At 44.4% G+C, this 18,696-nt stretch overlaps 1 protein-coding gene across 7 annotated transcripts in view; it reads right to left on the reverse strand.

The window, feature by feature from the left end:
• Positions 1-10,293: 10,293 nt before the first annotated feature.
• The window catches only part of Ric8b (RIC8 guanine nucleotide exchange factor B), a 115,345-nt gene continuing 106,942 nt past the window's right edge, over positions 10,294-18,696 (reverse strand). For 3 of the 7 annotated variants that reach the window (XR_003851093.1, XR_607609.3, XR_003851094.1), the window contains 3 exons: positions 18,553-18,691; positions 17,563-17,738; positions 10,294-11,788 (listed from right to left, as the gene is read on the reverse strand). Coding sequence is in view for 3 of the 7 variants with exons in the window: in XM_008843120.2 (XP_008841342.1) it covers positions 11,677-11,788 (112 nt within the window). In the remaining 4 variants the exon portion in view is untranslated. Of the gene's footprint in view, positions 11,789-15,023; positions 15,069-17,562; positions 17,739-18,552; positions 18,692-18,696 lie in introns of those variants that run through there. The other 4 variants (XM_008843120.2, XM_008843123.2, XR_003851091.1 and 1 more) reach the window with 3 other exon arrangements.

Raw genomic sequence — 18,696 nt, forward strand, 5'->3', positions numbered from 1 at the left:
ATGTGTATGAGTGTATTGCTTACATGTATGTGAGTGCACCCGTGTCATGCAATGCAGCAGAGGTCAGAAGAGGGCTTCGGATTCCCCTGGAACTGGAGTTAAGGACAGTTCATAGCCACCATGTGGGTGCTGGGAATCAAACCCAGGTCCTCTGCAAGAGCAGTCAGTGCTCTTAACTGCTGAGCCATCGCTCCAGCCCCCAGCTTGTTTCTTTTTAAGAATTACATTTATTTCTTTATTCATGTGTATGTACATGGCACATGTGTGGCGGTCAAGAGGACAACTTTCAGGAGTTCTCCCCTTCCGTTAATTCTTGCTAATTATTAGCCAGTTTCTAAACTATGCTTCTCAGTCACCCATGGCTTGATGGGGTCTTCATAGAAATTTGAGGGTGCTGTATTCTGGATTTGGCATGATCTGTGGAGTGCTCCCCTACTCTCACATTCTCTGACTCATGCATTCTCTGAGACCTACTCGAAATGGGAACTACAGAACAGTCCCACCCCTTCACACGGGACTTTGTTAGACATGCAGGATTTCAGGCCTGCTCAGCACTATCAAATCCATGGCTTCATACAGCCAGAGCCCCAAGAAACTGTATGTCCAGCAAAGTCCAAGAGCCATACGGAACCTGGCCTTTCATTTTGGGCCCGCTCAGCCCACTCAATGAAGCTAGTGTTGCTGACAGCAATGAACACCATTCTTAATTACTGTGTGTTGGTATTATGAGAAGCTCCTTACATACATTATCTCATTTTAAACCTCTACTGAATGGGTGTTATAATTGCTCTCATGAAAAATGACAAACAGGTTCAAGGAGGTGAAATCTCTTGCTCGAAGCCACACTTCAGGTAGGGTTTGGTGGTACATAACTGTAATTTTAGCATTCAGGAGGCTGAGGCAGGAGGAGTGTGAGTTCTGGGCCAGCTTGGGCTACATAGTGAGTTCAAAACTAATCTGGACTACAGAGTGAGACACTATCTAAACACACACACACACACACACACACACACACACACACACGGTATGCCATTGTAAGTAGCTGACATCAATTCACACTCAAGCTTGTATGACTTCAGTCTGTCTTTTTAAAATGTTGAGGCATGCACATTCAAAAGCGGAGAGTTGTAGCAATTAACTCTCCAACCAGCCACATCCCAGAGACCTAGCTGCGTCACACAGTGCCAAACATTTCCTCTTCTGCCATATTTCATCTTTCTGTCTTAGCTATATAGTTGAGCTCATGAATGCCTTGATTCTCTTTAATGGATGCTGTTGGTTTCCTGTTTTTTTGGGGGGGGGTCTTGGTGTAATATGTGAAGCTTCTCCATCCTGCTGTGAGCTTTGGGGTGAAGTTCACCCTGGAGACAACAGGGCAATGATCTGTTAAGATCATCTATCTTCCAATCAATTACCCTGGATTCCAGTTTGAGGAGGATAAGGAGGTCTCTGCTCCTTGTTTTCGTCTTTCTACAGGCTGTCCTTCTTCGGGTGCTCCTCTCTCCACTCATCAACCACAGAGCAAAGGCTCAGGACACAGACCACCCAGAGGGGACCCCTGCCTCTCCCATTTGCTGTGTCTTTGACAAGCAGGTCCCCTCCTTGCCCCTTAGTTACAGTATGTGTAGACTGGGGATTCAAAGAGCCCACTGGCCTTACAGGTGTTTGGAGATTCAAATGAGGCAGGGGAAGGAAAGCTTTCATGAACTGTTCAGGGACTGTAGGGATGTGCAGGCACACTGCCCATGTGTGCTCACCTCACACAGCTAGTCAGTCAGTGCTGGGGTATTTTCCATCATAAGGTGACTCAGCCTCTCTCTATCTGGGTCACATTATGTCTTTCTGCCTTCTCCTCAAATGCAAAGCCTAAGCAGGCCCTGAAGTATGACTGCATCTATTTCTCAGGGCATTCTCCCAGTCTGACCATCCCTGCCCCCAAGTTGGCGAGGCTCCCTGAGCAGGCAGGGCCAAGCCTGGTGCAGCAGCATGTTGGCGGGCTGGCCGGGATGGGCCTTTGTTATCCCTCTGGGCTGTAGCCCCCCTCCCCGCCTGTGGCCACTTTTGCTCATTTCTCTTGGGAGCTGCCTAGCTGCAGAGAAAAGCCTTTGGAACGCTTCTCTTTTCAGCCAGGCTTTATTGAATTTCACCTCCATGTTTTTTTTCCTTCCCAAATAGGAACATCATTTATCTTGGACTTTAAGTTGCAGAGGTCTTTAAAAGCTTTCTCTTTTCCCAGCTGCATTTGTTGACACACAGTCAATCTGTTCCTTGCCCCCACTCTCCTTCCCCCCACTCAGCCCCCCAAGCAGGCCATAAAGTGTCTACAGCTGTGCCCTTTATTACCCTTCCCTTTCTACGGCCACAAGGGGGACGAGCTGAAATATAGCACAGCCATTACTGCTGACAAAAAGGGACAATTTTAAAACATTTTTGCTTTTCACCAGGAAAGCTGACGGCACAAAAGAAACTGCATCATTTTATTGTAAATGCTTTTTAAATATGGGTCACTTGGCCATAATCATCCCCAAAGGACAGAAAAGTTCAAAGCCCCAAAGCGGCCCCACAGATACTGAGTTTTTTTCCTCCTTGCCTTTTAAATTATGCTAATTGACACCAAGAAAAAGGGGATGGGGTGGTAATCTCCAATCAACCCACGCACTCTGCCTCCAACTTCCCTTCTCTCCTTACATGAAAAGCATGTAAAATGCTTTGGCCAAGAATGGGGGCCGCAAATGATTAGGGCCATTTTTCTTTTTATTTCTGCTCCAGGAAGTATTAAGTCTAGGAGGCTTATGGTCTGGTCTTTAGGATGGGGTGACTTTCCCATCCCTAGCGGGAAGCGAACTCTTTATCTTCCCTGAAGACTGCTAAGATGGCTCTGCTAAAGGCTCCTTGGTGTGTGATTATAGGCCGAGTTTAAACTGGTCCACGGGGAGATGTGAAGGCAAGAGGGGCAGGGCAGAGCCGACAGCTCCTTAGTGATTTTTAAAGACAGTATAGCCATAGCATGGTTGTCAGGATCATGGTGGGAGAGCGGAGGCAGCAGAATGAGACACCTGTGTTCAGAGTCAACAGTGTAAAGGTGTCCCCCAGCTGCCCTTCCCTTTGTAGCCCAGACCCCCATCTCCTTCCTCCTGTAGCTTCTGCCTCTGGAGAAGGAATTAGGATGTGAGACAAGGATCTGGGTCACCAGAAAGATTAAGTTTTCTAGTAGTTGGAACAAGGGCTGGATCATCCACTCCTGAGAACCCCCTGCCTATATGGTCCACAGAACCTGGACATGTAGCCCAAAGAGCTGGATACAAGTTCTGATCAGTGCTATTCACACACCGCCCTGCAGAGGAAAGACGACAGTGAGAACCTCCGTCCACCCAGTGCACATATGCAGGATGTGACTGGCAGACATTTGACAGCCTCTGAAAATGCCTGCTGAGGCTGATGCTGTGCCAGGCATTGGAGACTTAGGATACTCTGAATGGCTACAGAGTTTCCTGTGATTTGAAACTAGAAAGGAAATAGCACTTAGTGGTGTTTAGAAAGCCTCCTTACACTGCTTCCTCTTTCCACAAAGAGGCTTACTGGGTCAGGTTGTTGAGTTTCATGCACCCCCTTTGGTGGGCAGAGGGCATGGCTGGGGATCTGCTCATCTGTGTTGGATTCTAAACCTGCTAGTAACCAGGCCTGTGACTTGCCTCCTCACCCTCCATTTCCCATCAGCAAATGAGGAATAAGAACAGTAGCTATACCCTAGCTTGTTATGAGGACTAAATGAGACTAGACACAAAGCTCTAGATGTCACAGTATAAATATTATGTTTCATTATTATTCCGAAGAACTTGGAGGTGAGAAACCGGGACTGGCTGATGATGATATGGCTGCCCTCCCCTTCTTCCTCTTTCTTCCCTCTTCCCTGCTGCTGCCTAGGCAAATGGAAGAGAGCAACAGAGAGACTGACTTAATCAGCTCAGAAGATACCATGTAAAACATAACTTGGGTCATATACATAAGTATGGAATCTCTGCTCTGCCAACTCCAGCCTGATTACTTTAGACAAGTATTGTACCTCTCTGAGCTTTCCTCTTCTTATCAGTTAAACCCACCAAGGAGTATGAAACCAGATAATACATGTGCAGTCTGCACACATCTTCCTTCCTGGGAACCTCCTCACCTCATGCTTCGCAGTGGAGAAAGCAACAGGGAAAGAAAGTCTGTCAAAGGAAAGTAGAACTGATCTAGACGATCTGACTGGGAGATCTGCTAGAGAGAGGGGTTTCCGAGAAAGTACATGGAACTCTGACCTGAGTTTCACTTTCTCTGTCTTGAGGGAAGGATTGTAGCTCAGTGTAAGACTGCTTGCTTAGCTATGTGAGTCTCTGCGCTCAATGCCTAGTAACACACACACATACACGCACACACACATGCACACACATGTGTGAGACAATGCAGTTGAATGAAATCTGAAGTCCTAGGGCATTGGCTTCCAACTCCCTTGTAGCTGGCTGCCACTACACAGGGTCTAATTTCACACAGTGTTTGTCTCTGTTTAGATCTGATGCCATCACTTTTTTCAGAAGACCCAAGTATACTTTGAAAATGTCCCACTGACAAGCTTACCGTTCTCAATTCGCTGTTTTACTTACTTGTTCATTCAGTTCTAGGCTTTCCAAGTTTTTGGTTATTGCTTACTTGATCTGTCCCTTTTTGGAAATAGAGCCGAAGCCTATAGTTAAAATTAGTCATAGTCCGTGGAAGGAAAGTTCCCTGGTTTTTGTTTTGGTCTCTTTCTTCGTGTGAGATGATGTCCTGAAATATCTAGGGACTCTTGGCTGTCCCTTCTGCTCTGGGAGACACAGAATGCCAACCTGGACACTCATGGACTCACTGTGGCTCTCCAAGGCCTGCATGATCTGGCTTCACTCTACCTCTGACCTTGTCTCTTGTCACAGAAGGGCAATTTTCCTTTTTTTCTGTTTTGGGAGGTGTGAAGAGTAGGAGGCATGTGGTCTGGGTCTGGTCTTTCAGAAGGGGCATCTTTCCCAGTCCTGGTAGGAAGGAAACTTATCTTCCTTAAGGCTGCTAAGGTGGATCTACTAAGGGCTCCCTGGTATGTGGATTATGATCAATTTTAAACTGGCACAGAGGAGGGCTGACAGTTCGTCTCCTGCTCCAGCCACAATGGCCTCCTGCAGCCCCCTGGTCACATCAGGACTGTTATTATTGTAGGGCCTTTGCACCTGCTGTGCCATCTCTCTGGAGGATTGGCCACAGATGCTCTTCTTGGCTTCTTTCAGGTCTCAGCTCAAGCAGTACTCTATTGGAAACATTCCCTTAGGCCTCTACACACCCTCTACCTGGACCTCTCTGCATTACCTCCTTTGACTGCATCCCGAAGACATAGCAGCAGGTGCAGACGCTGTCTTCGGTTCAGCAATACCCTGTGTTTGTCAACTATCTTTCCCAGAAGCAGGACAGCTCCAGGACAGGTGTTTATTGTGTTCTCTGGGGTGTCTCTGCGGGAGGAGCAGTGCATCTGCTGATTTGATGAATGGATGGTGAGGGCACTGGGTAGGATCTGGCTGTTCCACTTAAGGATGTCTGTATTCAGTCTCTCCAGGTCCCTCTGGTCAGTTCTCCCAGTCAGAAGACTCAGGCTTCCAGGGTTCTTGAAGCTGACTGGAAAGACTGAAGGTGTGAGGTCTCTGTTTCAGAAGGGACCCTTCCCTGTCTTCTCTGTTGGGGTCAGGTCCAGAGCTCTTTGAATCAACCCGTTCTTAGGGCAGCTTTTGGATTATGCTGTGGCTGGCCGAAGGCACACAGATAGGAATCACCTGGTTCCATGAATGCACGTGGGGGCTGCTGCAGGAGGGGCTTGCCTGTTGGAACCCTCAGATGTACCTGGTATCTCTGATTCTCAACCATTCTTGGTGCTGTGGGTCTAGCACAGCAGCTGCTGAAAATACTTAATTGGCTTTCCTAAGGAGAAGGCCCTGGTGTGTAGGCTAATTCCCATGCTGTAAACAATTCTGCCCGGGCATCACGGGATGTTTTATGAATTCTTTTATAACCATTCATCCCAGTAGTAGAATAAGAGACCCACTACACCTGCAATCTTTTCTCAATGTGGTTGTTCATCAGCTTTCCTTTACAGAAAGGCCTCTGGGTTAGTTTTGAATCCACAGGTTGGGACCGAGTTTTAGATCTTTTCTCTATTCTCATTCCTTAAATGAGCTTTCCTGCCTTCAAAACCAGATTGTACTGATTACAGTTTTAAGTGCTTCTTGAATTCATCCTTGCCCACATCTCCCATCATGCTCTAGTCTGGGTCCTATTCACCCTAAATACCAAGTCAGTGGCTTTCCATGCAGTCTGCCGTTTCTCCAGTCTATCCTCTGTCCTATAGTCAGTGAACTTCTTTGGTCCTGTCCCTTCCTTGCCTGAAATATGGCTACTCGTTGTCCGGTCATGAGGCATGGAATACCTGGTTCATCATGCCCTGTCTCCTTGTGTCTGTAAATACATTGTGTACTTTTTGCCCATAAGCTTTGACTTAGGCCAGTTCTGGCAGGAACAACTTCTCTCCTATACACAAGTTCATGCTGAAGTTAAAATGTCAGTCATAAACTTCATCTGCTGTTACTTCTGGACTGCTGGGTGCCAGGCTCAGCAACGCATCGGTCACCCCTCCCAACTCCTTCAGAAACCCCTTTCTTCCCTCAAGCCTTCTGTCAGTTGTTACCAACCTCTCCCTCTTTAACGACTTTTTCCTAGAATGGTTCATTTCTTCCTCTATCGCTCGTCTCCACTGCTGTCCAGATCCCCTGTAGACTCCGTCCTGGCTTTGGCTGTGGACTAGCTACACTGTTGGTGCTTTGGAGATGGGGACTTTCGGTCGCCTTTGTCTTCTCAGACACAACTCAAACACAACTGATGTTCAATGAAGTTTACTGAATAAACAGACGTGGATCTGTGAGCTTGGTGTGGGCTTCTCTTTCTTGACTGGGGCCCATGTGAAACCAGACAGGAGGGCTCCTATTCTAGCTCCAGAATGGAATTCTGTCATGGCAGATGCTGAAAGAAAGGAACGTGGGGCAAGTTGTTTTTCTCAATTCTGTTTTTTCCATTTAAGTTTCACTTTTTTTCCCCTTTCAACTAAATAAAGGCTTTGGGCTGCAGTTTCCTGACTTCAAAAGCAGTACATAGGTAGATGGTATTCATGTGGACCCTGCCCTCAGACTAGCTTAGTTCAAATTTTACTATATACAGCAAATTAAAAGCAAATGCAGAAGGCTGTGTTTTAGGTTTTCTCATGTGAAAATGGGAACTTTTTATAATAGTGGTAAATATTGAGAATAAGAGCTCAGCACAGTGTCTGGTGACTGCTCAATAAATATTTTCAGATGTCTTCAACATCTAATGGCCTAGACTGGGACATGGCCCGGCACTCCAGCTTGGGATCTGCACTGTGGCACACCAGAGACCAAAGCTGGTTCCAGAAACCTTGAAGAACTTCAATCTTTTCTCAGGGACAGCCTTTCTGGACTCAGGTCCATTCAAACCGTAAATCTCAGGAAACTATGGGACTGTCTCTTCTCTCAGTCTTCCTGAGAACATTATGTTCTAGTGGCAGAGCACAGTGTTCGGTATGTGGAGTGTGGGATGAGGAGTGACTTCCTCCGCTCCCTCCCACCACTCTGATGGGCCCCATGTGGGGCTCAGCAAGGCATCATCACACCTACGGAGCCCTTTCCTCACTTTGTCTCAGTCGCTACTGACTTCTCCCTCCTCTATGGCTTCTTCCAACAGGATTCATCTCTTCCCTCTCCATATTGTGCTCATCACACAGTAGCTCTGACAGCTGTCCCTTTGGTTTTTCTGTAAGGACATGTCACTTTCTACCGTTGAGAATTCTCCACCTCAGAATTACAGTGAATGCCTCCAAGACAACCATCCACACCACTGGCTACCTGCCAACCACGGCTAGCAACTTTCTCATTTCCAGGGCCTCTGGCTCCCTTGCTACCTTTAAGCTGCCCCCACTGCAGAGTTTTTCTGGGCTCTTACTCTGGCTGCATTGACCCATGAGGCCTCTGGAACACAGCAGGGTGCACCTGCCCCTCAGCCATTCCAGTCTTTGTGACTTTGCTGTGCTGAGGACCAGGATGCTTCCAGAAAGATGGCAGGCAACATCTTTGTGGGCAGGGACATTGGTCATATTTTCTGTTAGAAAGAATATTAGGATGGACATAGTGGTGTACGCCTTTAATCCCAGCACTCAGGAGGCAGAGGCAGGCCTGAGATTGAGGCCAACCTGGTCTCCATAGCAAGTTCCAGGCCAGCTGTGGCTCAAAAAAAGAAAAGAAAAATAAAAAAAGGAATATTAGGCAGGTGATCAGTAGTGCTTGCCACAGTTCATATCATATAGCTATTAACTTTTGAAGAATATTTATTGATATGGGAAAATGCTGACAATATGCTAAAGGAGAAAGCGGGCTACAAATCTGTAAATACAGCATGATCCCAATCTTGTAGTAAAATAAATTATATATGCCTAGAAAAAATATAGGAAGGAAAGACACTAAAACATCAGGATGACAGGACTCTGGGTCAATGGTGAAATTAATTTTTTTCCTGCATTTTCCAAACTTTCTGCAAGGAGCAGGCATTACTTTGATAGTCAGGGGAAAAAAGGAAGTTGATGCCAGTGCCACCTAGTTCTGAGACGTAGCAAGAGTGACATGCTAAGGTGTTTTCAGTCACTTGTAGGGTTCACAAACATCTGGGCATGCTTCTAAGGAGCGGCTTGAATATCTTACTTTAGGGCATACTTTCTCATCACTTCCAAAGCTGAATGTGGACAGAGGGGCCTGCAAAGTGCAGTGGCCAGTGAAGTCTGATTACGTCCACTGGAGAAGGGACAGCCCACACCATGGCCTCTGACCTGTCCTAAAGGATCCCAGGTCTCATCTGATGTAAAGTGACCAAGTTTCCCACCCCCCACTGTAGGCACTTCATGGCTGGAAATGTTCTTGAGATGGGTTCTGCTGAGCCCTGTTTTCTCCTGAAAACGACCACCCTCATTAGCCCATGCTGCTCCCCTTATCTCAAAGTCTATGGCAGTGGAGAAGGTACTGGAAGTCTGACCCCAGAGTTGGACTCTCGCTTGGTGCTGGGTGGGCTGGGGAGCAGAGGGAAAGTTCTCTAGAGCTCTCTGAGATGGGGTGATACGTGGTGCTCAGTGTTCTCTTTTCATGTGCAAGGCGAGGATATTCCATCTTTTTCCCAAGAATTAACCCTTTAAAAAATCAAGTGCCTAGTACAGAGAAATGCAAAATGCAATGGAACTCACTGAGAGCAGAGGCACACCGCTGACACAGGACCAGGACTATTCACACTGCACAATGCTAGTCAGATGGTATTTCATTAGACACAGCCTGGCCCATTAGGCTGCCACTCACACCAAAGCTATCTGACTAGAGGTTATAAAAATACTTTCAATTGTGCTGGGTGTGGTGGCGCATGCCTTTAATTCCAGCACTTGGAAGGCAGAGGCAAGCAGATCTCATCGGCAAGCAGATCTCATCGAGGCCAACTTGATCTTCATAATGAGTTCTAGGTCAGCTGAGGCTACAGGGAGGTCCTGTCTCAAAAAACAACTTTTCAAAATGCATTTGGAGAATGGAGTAACACAAATACTCAGATTCTTTTTCTCTGAATTCTTTTTCACTCCATCTAAAATCATGAATTGTCAAATAAAATGAAAACTTTACTGTTTGTTAAAACATGGATCATCACAAGCTCTTTCTCAACAACAGTTTTGGATGAAAATCCTACAATGTATTTATGCTTTCTGGTCTTGGCATGCCCCCCCCCCCCCACTGGCCTCGTCTTCAGTTTCCTGTGTGTCCCTTCAATCTAGCAAACTCCTTCTCTGTCTTTGAATTTTTTTCCCTTTTGAGACAGAAAGCCCCATCTGGTCTAGAACTCATTATGAAGATTGGGCTGGCCTCTGTGAGATCTGCCTGCCTCTGCCTCTCCCATGTGATTAAAGGAGTGTGCCACTATGACCGGCCCTTCTCCCTTCTCTGCCTTGTGTGTGTGTGTGGGGGGGGCACACACAAGAGTCAAAATTAAAATATTAGAAATGTATGTAAATTTTAGTGATATTCTTGAATATCCCTCTGAGTAAATTGTTGAACTGTCTCTGCCAGCTCAAAGGCTCTTAAGACTCAATTCTTGATATGTGGCTTTGCCAGAGAAGCCACTTATGATAAACACCATTTTTACTAACACCGTAAAAGGCTATGATGACGACAGATAAGCTGATGGATGGAACAACACTTTTTAAGCATAAACTGTGAACAGTACTGTCTAGCCCATGGGTCATAAAGAAGCACACAAAGATGGCCAAATTGAATCAACCCCAATGTTTTATTTAATTTAAAGTTTTAAAAGGCAGTGGTTAAGCACATTATCTATGTGTGTGCATATATCTATGTATGTGTACTTACACATACATACATACATATATATAAAAGGAAACCGACCCCTTTTTAACTTTAGCCACTGATCAACTTGGCCCACTGTCTACTGCACGATTGCATTTCTACTTCATAGGACCAATTCTAAGAGTAAAAATAAACAGCCTCAATCAGTTTAACAGTAACTATTTGTGTTTCTTTTCTTTTTTTAAATAAATAAAGTTACCATTAAACTGATCACATATGGTAGAAAGGTAGACACACACACAAGCACACACTGACCCGTTTAAAACAGGTGATATACGAATGACCTTTATGTACAAATGGGTGCTGTTAGCCCCTACCCCCCAGCATAGGCTATGGAAGAACTCCCACTTCTCAGGGAGCCCCATCCTCTCTGCTGGCTGGAGGATGAGTGTGCTTGGCACCCTGAGAGACACCTCAGAATGCACGCTCCAGATACAGTGGTACAGATGGTGGTCCAGTTCTGCGGTACTAGTGTTCAGGAACATGAGGAATAAATAGGCACGTGTAGCTGCCTGAACTAAACCATCATTTATCACTCCTCATAGGGAGATGTGTATTCTGAAGTTTTAGCTAAGTGACGTACAAACTTGTAGAGCGTAGTAAGTTTGTACATCTGGGACTCTGTGTGTGTTTGTGTGTGTGTGTTTGCACATTATATAAAATTGAAATGACACATGGGGCTAGGTTTAGAGCAGCTGCCTGGCTTCTATTCGGTCACTGCTGATCTAAGCAGTCGCTTGCCTCAGCCCTTATTTCTCAGCTCCTCCTGCTCTCATGTGCCCTTGGCTGCTGGAGAGATGCAGAAGAGGGGTTCACACAAGTGAAGGACATGGCTAAATCTTCAGCTAGGAATCCTGGCAACAAAACTGCCAGATTTGACCAGGGCTGCTTTACAGAGTGAAGTCCTGCACTCCACCCTGATGAAATGGAATTACTCTGTTCTGGCTTCCAGCCCCTGCAACTCTGCCTAACTGCAGCTCTTATGAATGCCTCAATGTTGCAGAAAACACAGGATCACCTCTTAAACATGCTGGATTCTCAATGAGTAAACCAGTTAATGTGTTTCTAGCCAAAGCAAGGGCATAAATGTTTTAGAGAAAAAGATTCCCCTGGAGCTACAGAGAGAAGATGCTGATAAAAGCAATATTGAGAGTCGAGCAGGTGATGCTTTTTAGTCTGTGTCGGAGCTGGTCTCTTCGATGACAGAGTACTGGTTGAGTGCTTCCTCCAAAGGCGTTATTGTCCCGTCAGGTTTTAGTCCCATTGGTTTAAGCAACTCCTCTCTGGAAAAGGAGATAAAAGAGAGAGAGAAAAAAGTATTCACCAGCATCACACACACACCCCTCCCCCCACCCAAATCCACATCCTTTAAAAGAAAAGTCTTTAAAAACCAAAGTATTTTCTCTCAAGCTCTCTCTGTGTTTGTAGGAGGAAAGATGAAAGGGGTGGAAAGAAAAAGAGGAGATAAAAGACTTCATTCACACAAGCCAGACCTCCTAAGCCAATTAAAAGTATGAAAAGTCAAGGTCTAAATGGGCTCAGGACAAGGAGCAGGTCTCTTCTGTTTTGAATAATTAACTTTCTTTCCCTCTTGTGGATTAATTTGGTTTTAGTGAAGTTGAAGCTGCCCAAGCTTCACCTGCCCCAGACATATAATGAAATGCACATTTCATTCAAAGAAATAAACTTGTCAGATTTGACTCTGCAGCTATAGTCTCTGGTGACTCCAAACACTTGTTGCTTCATTTCAGATCAGTTGGACTTTCCCAACTTCTCTTTCCTTTTCTCTCTCTTTCCCTCTTGTTTAAACACCATTGCTTTTGTTTGTGGCAGCTTAATTATGGGATTGACAGCCATCTTAATCTCTTCAAAGCTCCCCAACTGCCTCTTTTCAGCTAATCCAATTATATCTACTCCACAAGTTACAGCCTCATCTAAAGATGATTAATTATTGATTAAGCCAATCAAAAAGCATTAGGGAAGATTTATTTAATCTTTTCATAGGCCTTATTTATTACATGGAGATTGTGACGAATGTACCTATTGAGTTGCTAACTCCAATTCTGCTACCGCCAAAAGGTCAGTAGTGTACTTAAGAGGGGTGTCAAAGAGACCCACGAGCTGCTTAAAACAGTTCTCACAGAAATGGGCATCATTCCTTGAGAACATGATGCAGCAGCTATAATGGTGGTAGGCTGTGGAGTGAAGGAAACAGTAACACTTCCTCCTCCCTGTTCCTTGCTGCTGTCCCTCTGGCCAACGTCAAGAAGAGTTCCCTTCTGGGAAGGGGAAGCCATACAACTGTGTGCTAGCACAGAAAAACCTGGGGAGGTAAGTTCAGCTCAATGACCATGGGTTAAGCAACAGGAGCCTACTAAGCAGCTCTGGCTAGCACCAGAGGATGACTTCTGAGTATGAATATTCTTTTTGGGAAATATAGATGGTTGACTGGCTAAGTTGAGGCTCTGGAATGTTATGAAGTAGGAAATGGGTTTCCTGATCAAGAAATGGGAAGAGAACCGTTGAGCTTAAAGTTGGAAGAGGCCTTAGAGATCATTTAGTCCAACCCCCTCTTTAATAAAGGAGGCTGAGTGGCTTACCCAAGGCTGCTTCTCTAGTAGCAGAGTTGGACATGGGCAGGGTCTCCTGAACCCCAGTCCTGTGTTCTCTGCAGTACATCACATCTGAACTGTTTGCCCTAACTGCATGTGAGAAGCAACTCTGAGTTCATCTGTTCAGTAGCTATGTGACAGGGAATGTCATATACATGGCAGAAAAGAAAGGCCAGGTGTAGCTGCTGCCTTTGATGAATGGATCAAACAAACATACCCAAATGACTATGAACAAAGTGCTGTGGCAGTTCCTGAGATGAAGCATGGCTACACTACCTGGGGGAGGCAGGGAAGGCACCACAGATGAGGTGGCCTGTGCCAGGCAAAGGAGACTGTGTCAAGAATTCTGTAAGATTCGATCATCTTATGTAACTGTGTGGACCTCTTCTGATTGTCTTAGCTCACCTTTTCTACTTTAGTTCCCTCATGAGGTGGGAAAAGGGCCCAGAGTTTGGGAAGTAGAGAGGCTCAAGGAAGAAGTGAGTAGTAAGAGGTAAGGGTAACTTGAGATCCAATATTTGAGGGTTTCAAAATGCAGATTATCTTGTGAAGAGTGTCTACTGATTTATTTCTGGAAGCACTGACACTCAGGCATAGGTGGCAGAAGGGTAAGTCATTAGGAGGTCATTGTAACAGTGTCTGGGAAAGGAGAGAGAGCTGGACTGTGCTGAGGTTGTGGGAAGAAAGGCAACATACCCTAGGCAGATCTGAAAGGGGAAGGGGCTGGTGGAGGCGAATAGGAGTGTCCCTATAGCTTTAGTACAGATACTCAGTGGATGTGACACTATCTACTGGAGCCAGGACACAGGACATGGAACAGATTTGGTGGGGAAATGCTAGTATCTTTCAGGACATGAAGAACTTAAGTTGCATGTATGACAACCAGCTAGAAATGGTCAGTGAGAAATCAGTAACAACCTCTTTTACTACTTCTCTCTAATACAGATAACCATCCTGCTACAGTTCACCAATATGTAGTCTCCTAGTTCTGACTGATTTTATGAGATTGGATGCTAATAACTGATACAAAAGAAGGGACAGCTTGCTGGGAACGACACACCGAAGGATAAGAAAATTTTAGGTCTAAAGGTGGGTGTGGTAGCACACAACTGTAATTCCAGCACTTAGGGAGTGGGTGGGGCTGAGGCAGGAGAATCATGAGTAAGTTTGAGGCCGGTGTAGGCTACAGAGCAAAAGCCTGTCCCAAAAGAACAAAAACCCAAACCAAACCAAACAAACATCATCTATAAAACACACACAGACCTAGTTAAAGGGGCTGTCGAACTGAAGGCAGCGAACCAAGGGAGGGACTGAATGGCATGGATGGGCAGGGGGGACAGGCGGGGTCCTATCAAAGACAGTGAGCAACTACCTGCCTGGCAGATAGTCCCTCACCACTGGGACTGACACACTGCTTCTCTCCGATAACAGAAATGGCACAGGGCTAGCTACAAATGTGTGAACCTAGCATTTTCTATTGTAGCCCCGGGGAGAGTATTTTCAAATCAAGTCTATTATTTTTATTCTTCCTTTCTAATCCAACTTCACACTGGAAGTAATTAAGAATTATATACAGTTTTATGGTCAAATTATGATAATTTATAGAACAAAGGACATCATTTTTTAATTCTCCCTTGTTAACTATTCCTAAGCATCTTTTGGGAGGTCCTTTGTATTAACCCTCCCTCCATTAAAATGGAAGCTCCTCAGAAGGCTTGAATTATTTTCTTTCCACATGGCTCCATGCAATGCTTGGGTGTACTGCATTTCTGTAAGAAAGGCATCAGTGAAAACTGGCCACAAAATCATGCATCCATGCAAATAAATTAAGGCAGCAATGTGATGTTGTAGAAAAGACAAAAAGATCTGAAGTTAGGAAGTCTAAAGTCTGGGTTCTTCCACTTACCAGCTGTGTGGTCTTGGGCAAGTCTCTGAGTCTCAGTCTCCCCATCTGTGAAATGGGGGTCATGATATTACTAGCTCTGCCTACGTCCTAGTGATGATGTAAGAAGTACTAGTATAGCAGTGGGAGCAGCAGTAATACAGACCAAAGAGCTCTGTGAACCTTGAGGGACTCAAACACTTATCACTGTAGGGTAGTGAAAAGCACACTACCCTACAGGTTCTATAGTCAGGCCTGGGTTTTAATTCTAGATCCACCACTCATTAACCATAAGGCTTTAAACTCTCTGAACTTTGATTTTCTTATCTGTAGAAATAGAACAGGAAAACCTCACAAAGCTGTCATGAGTGCAAAGGCTATCTACTATATATGTAAGTGTGCAGTGCAACGGCCAGGAAGTAGCTGGAACCCACAAGCTGTATTCCCCTTCCTTGTGTGCTTCCTGATAGTTAGGAATAAGTGGGGCAAAGAATACACAGAAGCAAGTAAAAGGCATGGTCCCTCACCTCAAGAAGATTTTAGTCAGTTTGGAAGATAAAACATACACACATTAGACAATATTGAAAGAACAGCAGATCAACAAGCTTGAGATGATTAACAGGCAAAGCCCTGCCTCCCTAAGCTTGGCAGTTCACTAGTCAATCTTTACTGTGTCTGTAGCTTGTTTAAGGAGATGTCTTGTCCTATGTGGGAGCAGGAGAGGATCATGTACTAATGTGTGACTGTTTTTCCCATGGACCCTGGATTATTTCTCATACTTGTAAAGCTAAGTTTTCTGATCTTCTCTGTCTTTTAACTAGCTGCCCACACATTCCAAAACAAAATCTTTGACATTGAGACTCATTTCTAAAGAGCTTGGTGAGTGATTTAGTTATCTTAGACTGTTTCATTTATGATCTGTTTGTATCTAGGTCAATAAGATATGGACAGAGAATAGGAAGCTTTTTAATGAACACCACAAAAATGTTTCTTCACCAGTCATCTGGACTATGCACATGTGGGAGGACACAGCAGGAAACAGGGACGTCGGCTCCAGGCTGCTTGCAGGAGGCAGACTCGGGGCCACACTATAATGGCAATGATGGACATGGAGTCACAGGAAGAAAAGCATCCCAGAAGCAGAATTAGTCAAGCAGAGGCACAGAAGCAAGAGTTAGTTGTGTGCAGGGATTGGCAAGCAGGTTGGCTCAGCGGAAGAAAAAGGAAAAGAAAGCTCAAAAATGGTATGTGGTATGAAGGAGGATCTGGAAGCCTGAATCCAAGGCTGAGAAGCCTAGCTTTGAGTATGAAGGTATTTTTGTCTTTTAATTCAAGAGCCACCTTCTGTATTTAAGAGTATTTATTAAAAATAATTGTTACTACAAATTTTGAAAGCTATGAACAATATTGCTCTAACACACTAAAAAGAAAGTATATTTTGTGCTTTAATTATTCAATAATGTCCTCATGTGTCTAGCACAGTGCCTTGCAGAAATCAGAACCTCAATTAAGTGCCTGTGAACTAAATTTAGTTGGTGTTTCCTCAGTTAAGTTAGGTGTCATATAGGACTCCTAACTACTAAACCATGAACCAGCCTTAGGTTAAATCTGTGAGCAAAAGATGTTTTCATTATCAGGATTTATAGGATCAGGAAATGATTAATATTCCATAGGAAATCCTGCATACTGATTTCTCTACTAGATTGTGTACAACCTGAAGTCTACGTAGAGTCCATGACTTAGGCTGTTCATTTTTGTGTATCTAGTCTAGGACAGAGCACACAGTAGGTGCTTGGTAGTTTCCTGAAAGGGTACATGGGTCACAGCATAAATGAAGAATGGTAGAACCACTTGATGGGAAGCATTCTCTTAAGTATTTCTTTGATGAGTCAATGCTATCAGGTGATGCTGAGAGCCCAGCAGAAGTCAGGCTCTTTTTTTTTACCCGACAGCCTGGTTCCTAACCACCATTTGGTACAGACTCAATTTCTTATTTATGAGACATTAGGAGATCGAGATTCTAGTCTAAGATCTCCTACTAAATTGGTACAAGTTCTTGGGCAAGTCATTTGCCTCTGTGGGCTACAGAATGAGGGCTTGGACAAGATGATCCCCAACATTTTTTTTTTTACTAATTTAAAGAGTCTAAGCATTAGGCTACAAAATAATTTTGACCCATTTAAAAAGCCATTGGGGTTTTAAGACATTCAAACTCTTTATTCTAAGCCTTTGTTTCTAATCCAGATATTCTAATCCTAACAGTCAAACACGGCACCTGCCTGTCAATGACATATACCAAGACCACAAACCTTCTCTGCAGTCTACCAGCAGGGGATTACAACGATTACAAAGCAATGGTAAGTGTTACACCCACGGATCCAAACTCCACCATGGCCCTCACTAGGCCATTTTATGAAGAGTTACAACTGGTCCTAAATTTATGAAGGTCCTCTCTAAAAAAGGATGGCTGGGCATCAGGTATCATGGTAAAACGAAGACACTACATACTGAAATGTGTATCAGGGTTAAGATGTTCACATAGCAACAACTCCTTCATACTTACCTTCAATGCTATACACAGGCCTTAACACAAGTTAAGACTGCCCTCGTTATCACCAAAAAGTACAGTGATGTCTACTGGATAAAGAGCCCACTCTAGGCACTGTGACAGTATCATGGCGGCTTCTCATCTGATCAGGCATCTGGCCAGGGAAGAGATAAGCCTCCAAGAATGTTCAACTGGAACGAAACATCATTTAGAAATTTGATCTTACTAAACGATAAGGAACCGTAATCTATAAGGGCTTGGCCAGGCAAGAGGACACAGATAAAGCACGTCCAAGAAAGGGAACCCTATTTTGCCCCAGCCTAACCCTTGGGACTGCTAATGGAAACCAAAAAAAAAAAAAAAAAAAAAAACCCAAAAAAAAAAAAAAAAAAACCAAAAAAAACCCCCAAAAAAAAAAAAAAAAAAACAAACCCAAACAAAAAAAAAAAAAAAAAAAAAAAAAAAAAACCCAAACAAACAAAAACAAAAATCCAAAAAAACCCCCAAAAAACAAAACAAAAAAACCAAACCAAAACAAACAAACAAACAAACAAACAAAAAACAACTTTCTTAAAGACTTAGGGGTGGGAGATTATGGGATTTTTGCACATTTTCTGGACTTTCAAATTTTTCCCCAGATATTTACAACCTCTTCCTGTAAGTATGGTATCTGGGGTGGCTGGGCCTCTGTAACTTCTCAGAACCTCAGAGGTCAGGCTGTTTTAGGGCTTCTTGCTCCTATGTGACTCCCCCAGCAATGAATGCAGTATTGGGGCTCAGGTAATAACATACCCAATTGCACATTACAGAATAGGTCAGATGTGTGTAACACCTTACTTGACCTGGAAGCAAGAGAATACTCTTGCCCACAGCACGTTTTTGTGCAATATAAACAAAGCATTCAATTCAAGTGTACTTGTTGAAAAACAGGACATAATTAAGCAGTTGGTAAAACGCATTCTTGTTTCCCACTTGCAGATCTCCCAAGAGTCCCTTCGAATTTACCTATACGAGTTTCAGCTTCCCGCTTGCCACTTAGCTTGATAACGACTCAAAAATCATTCCCTTGTTTTCAAGGGCTCTTCTTTCTTGTCTGCTCTGTGTACTACAGGGCAGTATTGACACATGGAATTAATGACAGGGTCTGTA

Source organism: Nannospalax galili, unplaced genomic scaffold, assembly GCF_000622305.1.
Source record: "Nannospalax galili isolate Female #2095 unplaced genomic scaffold, S.galili_v1.0 scaffold39, whole genome shotgun sequence".
Taxonomy (NCBI): domain Eukaryota; kingdom Metazoa; phylum Chordata; class Mammalia; order Rodentia; family Spalacidae; genus Nannospalax; species Nannospalax galili.